General features: G+C 60.0%; 1 protein-coding gene across 1 annotated transcript; it reads right to left on the bottom strand.

The window, feature by feature from the left end:
- Positions 1-567: 567 nt before the first annotated feature.
- On the bottom strand, positions 568-2,400 carry LOC135218838 (basic proline-rich protein-like). Its single transcript, XM_064255286.1, has one exon. The coding sequence runs from the start codon at positions 2,398-2,400 to the stop codon at positions 568-570; it is 1,833 nt and encodes a 610-aa protein (XP_064111356.1).
- Between the last annotated feature and the right edge of the window lie 2,600 nt (positions 2,401-5,000).

Raw genomic sequence — 5,000 nt, 5'->3', positions numbered from 1 at the left:
TGTGATGTTGTTGTCCAGATGTTCGAAATACGGAGGCATAGTCATCTTGTTTGCTGTGGCTGCCTGTTCGCTGGTGAGGTTTCTCCTGACTGATGATGGAGTTGAACAACCCAAGGAAAAGGAACTGAACGAGAGAATTGCGGCCTTGCAAGACACCATCCAGTGTCAGAGAGAGAGCAGCGCGTGAACTTGGACAGGATAATTCTTCAGCTGCATGAAGAGACAGAAGGCGGGCGGAAGGGGAAGAAGCCACTCGTGTAATACAGATCACTCAGGAGGTGTTGTAACAGCTGGCCTGGCAAGAGAAGGCCCACTTGCTCCAAGCTGTAGCGTTGTTTCTGAAAAGGGCGAACGATCAAGAGAAGAGGGAGAAACGGCAGCTGGAAGACAAGATTCTCAAGATGGCAGACGAAAATCAGCAGCTGAAGGACAACACAAAGGAAATTGGGCCGAGAAACGATGCTCTATGTGAGAGGATAAGGCAGAGGCAGACTGCCTGCTTGAGAGGCTCGAGAAACTCCTACAACAGAAGGAGAAAGACCGAAGAAGCAGCGCGGATGACGAGGCTCATCCAGGGGTGGGTGAGGCGCCCCACATGTCCCGGGACAGGCGGGCAAGGCTCGCCAAGGTTCCCAGGTCGGGCGGGGAGTCTTGCCACAGGTCCTGGGATGGGCTGGCGAGGCGCGCCGCGGGTCCTGGGCCGGGTGGGCGAGGCCTGCTGCGTGTTCCGGAACAGGCAGGCAAGGCCCGCCAGGGGTCCGGGGATGGGCTATCGAGGCCCGCTGCGGGTCCAGGGCTGGGCGGGTGAGTCTCGGCACTGGTCCCAGTATGGGCGGGTGAGGCGCACCGCACGTCCTGGGCCGGGCGGATGAGGCACGCCGCCGATCCCGGGCCGGGCCAGCGAGCCTGCCGCTGGTCCCAGGACTGGCGGGCGAGCCCCTCCGCGGGTCCCGGGACGGGCGGGCGAGGCCCGCTGCGGGTCCCGGGACGTGCGGGCGAGGGTGTCCGCAAGTCCCAGGACGGGTGGGAGAGGCCCACCAAGGGCCCTGGGACAGGTAAGCGAGGCCCGCCGTGGGTCCTGAGATGGGTGGGCGAGGCCTGCCAGGGGTTAGGGACAGCGGGCCAGGGTTCCCAGGACAGGCGGGCAGGGCCTGCCGTGGGTCCCTGGCCAGGCGGGCGAGGCATGCTGCTGGTCCCTGGCCAGGCGGGTGAAGTATTCCACTGGTTCCAGGACGGGTGGGCAAGGTGCTCCGCCGGTCCCGGGCCGGGCAGGTGAGGACCGCAGTGGGTTCTGGAACGGGTGGACAAGGCCCGCTGCGGGTCCCGGAACGGGCAGGCGAGGCCCGCCGCGGGTCCCGGGACGGGCGGGCGAGGCCCGCCGCAGGTTCCAGGACAGGCGGGCGGGGCCTGCCACGGGTCACGGGACAGGCGGGCAATTTCCCCCGCGGGTCCTGGGACGGGCGATTGGGGCCCGTCGCAGGTCCCGGGGACAGGCAGGCAAGGCCTGCCAGGGGCCGAGGACGGGCTGGCGAGGCCCGCTGTGGGTCCCGGGACGGGCAGGTGAGGCCCGCCGCCGGTCCCGTGATGGGCGGTGAGGCCTGCCAGGGGTCCAGGGCTGGGTGGGTAAGGCCCTCCGCCAGTCTCGGGCTGGGCAGGCGTGGCGCGCCGCGGGTCCCGGGACAGACGGGCGAGGCCCGCTGCGGGCCCTGGGCGGGGCTGGCCAGGCCCGCCGCAGGTCATGGGACAGGGGGGCAAGGCCCGTCGCAGATCCCACCACTGGTTCCAGGTGAGGCCTGCCGCAAGTCCCGGGACGGGCAGGCGAGGCCCGCCAGGGGTCCGGTGACTGGTGGGCGAGTACTGCCAAAGGTCCCAGGACAGGCGGGCAAGGCCCTCCGCGGGTCCCGGGACGGGCGGGCGAGGCCCCAGGTGGATCTCGGGCAGGCGTGTGAGCCCGCCGCTGGTCCCGGGACGAGCAGACAAGCCCCTCCGCGAGTCCCGGGACGGGTGGGCAAGGCCCGCCGTGGGTCCCGGGACTGGTGGGCGAGGGCCACTGAGGGTCCCGGGACGGGCGGGCGAGGCCCGCTGTGGGTCTAGGACGGGCATGCGAGCCTGCTGCGTCCCGGGACGGGCAGGTGAGCCCCTCCTCTGGTCCCGGGACGGGTGCTGAGGCCCGCCGCGGGTCCCGTGACTGATGGGCAAGGCCCGCCGCGGGTCCCGCGACTGATGGGCAAGGCCCGCCGTGGGTCCCGCGACTGATGGGCAAGGCCCGCCGCGGGTCCCGGGATGGTCGGGTGAAGCCCGCCACTGGTCCCGGGACGTGCGGGCACGGCCCACCGCGGGTCCTGGGTTGGACAGGTGAGGCCCGCCACATGTCCCGGACGGGTGGGCGAGACCCGCCATGGGTCCGGGGACTCGCCCGCCGCTGGTCCCGGGACGGGCGACAAGGCCCGCTGCAGGTCCCGGGACATGTGGGCGAGGCCTGCCTTGGGTCTCGGGACGGGCGGGCGAGCCCGGCGCTGGTCCTGGGATGGGCGGGCGAGCCCCTTCACGGATCCCGGTACGGGTGGGCGAGGCCCACCACGGGTCCCAGGACGGGCAGGCGAGGCCCACCGTGCGTCCTGCGATGGGCGTACGAACCCGCCGCTGGTTCCGGGATGGGCAGTCAAGCCCCTCTACGAGTCCCGGGACGGGTGGGCAAGGCCTGCCGCGTGTCCCAGGTCAGGTGGGCGAGGCCCGCAACTGGTCCCGGGACGGGCGGGGAGGCCCACTGCAGGTCCCCGGATGGGCGGGCGGGGCCCGCCGCAGGTCACGGGATGGGTGGGCGAGGACTGCCGCAGGTCCCGGGATGGGTGGCAAGGCCCGCTAGGGGTCCCCTGCTGGGCGGTCGATGCCCGCCGCTGGTTCCGGGACCGGCGGGCAAGGCCCGCTGCCAGTCCTGGGCTGGGCGGGTGAGGCGCGCCGCGGGTCCCAGTCCGGGTGGGCAAGGCCCGCCGCGGGTCCCGGGCTGGGCGGGTGAGACGCGGGTCCTGGGCAAGGTGGGCGAGGCTTGCCACTGGTCAAGGGACAGGGGAGGGGAGCGAGGCCCACCAGGGGTCCCGAGATGGGTGGACGAGGCCCGCCAGGGGTTCCGGGACAGTCGGGCAGGCTTGGCCACGGTTCCCTGTATGGGCGGGCAAGGCCTTGCCACAGGTTCCGGTATGTGCGGGAGAGGCCTGGCTACAGGTCCTGGTATGGGCTGGTGAGGCCTGGCAACGGGTCCGTGACGGGCGGGAAGGTCCGCCTGGTGTCCTGGGACAGGCAGGCAAGGGCCCCCATTGGTCCCTGGATAGGATGGGGCCCCCGGCAGGGAGGTGACTGGGTCGGGCTGCTAGGGGTGAGGAACCCGTCGTTGAGGTGACTGGGTTGGCTACAATACGTGGGGCCCCCGGCGGGGAGGCGACTAGGTTGGGCTGACAGGGGTGGGTACTCCTGTCGGGGGAATAACTTGATTATACATTGATAAATTTTACTCTATCTTAGTTATTCATACTGAATATAAAACCCTTGGTATTTAGTTCCCTTTCTTGTACATTGTCATAAAGTCAAATGAGAATTTGACTTTTTCAGAAAAATAAATTCGTTCTCCATCCTACTAGTTTTCATGATAGCTTGATTTATAGGACAGTGTAAGATTTCGACTTTCGTAATATAATTGTTATGAGGTCTATTTCTAGGTTAAAGCTTGCGTACTGGTATGTGTTTTGTGTAAATCATTTCTTATTGTTATGTAGATTTTTTCTTGATACCATCATAAGATGATATTTCGAAGTATGCAGGAATTTGCCCTTGGTGATGGCTTGGCAACATGAAATGATTATGTAATACTTATTTAATATATTTATAGATTAAAGGTAAAATGAGAATATTGCCAAGTATTAAGAATTTGCGAGATTACAACGAAGTAAGCAGAGATTCTTCCTTTCAAATAAAAATTTTCGAATGGCGTTTACACTCACTAATAATTCATAATCTTAACAAGTAGATTTTTCTGTAAAGATATCAGCCTTCGCCACAAGGCATAGGGCTGTACAATACTCTGGCAAAATAACACTGATCTATGGTCATACCGAAAAAGGTCATTCTTTCTTGTAACGAGTGCGTCGTGCCTAACACATTTTGTTGATCAATGCGCGCAGTCAGCTATCATAAATCTTTGAAAGCCTGTTCTAGAACTACTATATTAAATAAAAAAAAAAAAGAATTGTGGCTACGTAGCAATTAATTGTTTTCATTACATTATTTTTTGCGATATAATTTTACTATGAAAAAGTAATTTTGCTTTTCGCTCCTCACTCTGATATTCATGGGTGAACCGTGACCTACAAAGGTTATGCAACGCTATTAATGATTAGACTTCCATAAATGATGGGAACGTATAACGCAGTGAAAAAAAAAATTACCATTTTTCTCGCTTCACATTATATCAGCAAAATAACAATTGGAAAGGGAGGGAATGATGCGAAGAGTACCATTACCATACATGAAAAGCCATAGGAGAAATCCCCTATATATCAGGTTAATTGGATGGTGCCCTTAGTAAGCAGTTTTCAGTTCCAGAAGCCTCACTCGCCCCCTGTAGTTGACTGAAGTCTCGATAGCTCTCCTCTGTATTCTTTCATATTTGTTTCGTCTGTATGGCACAACTTTCGTGAAGTATTAGGATTCAATTAGCACAAGCGTAAAACTGGTCTCCGTGTTCCTCAGCTCAAAGTACATTGAAAAGGAAAGTTTCCCGTTTGGAATCATCATGACAGGGCCTGAAGTCACGCATTCGGCGTCCAGGATTGGTTTTGCTTAGGATAAGAGGGAGAGAACTAATTGACGATTGAAATGATTTTGCGCTCAAAGATGCAGAATTCACGGGCTATTAAAACTCGAACCTTGGAGAACTTAGTAATATTAATGATGATAATAATAATAGAAATGATAGTAATGATAATAAACATGTACTTTGGCACCAC

Source organism: Macrobrachium nipponense, chromosome 1, assembly GCF_015104395.2.
Source record: "Macrobrachium nipponense isolate FS-2020 chromosome 1, ASM1510439v2, whole genome shotgun sequence".
Classification (NCBI taxonomy): Eukaryota; Metazoa; Arthropoda; class Malacostraca; order Decapoda; family Palaemonidae; genus Macrobrachium; species Macrobrachium nipponense.
The sequence above is the reverse complement of the archived record's forward strand: the minus strand, read 5'-3'. Positions and strand labels throughout refer to the sequence as shown.

What these genes read in the sequence shown, in the direction of transcription:
- LOC135218838 (XM_064255286.1), bottom strand. Translation starts at nt 2,400, where the DNA reads ATGGCGGGTCTCGCCCACCCGTCCGGGACATGTGGCGGGCCTCACCTG.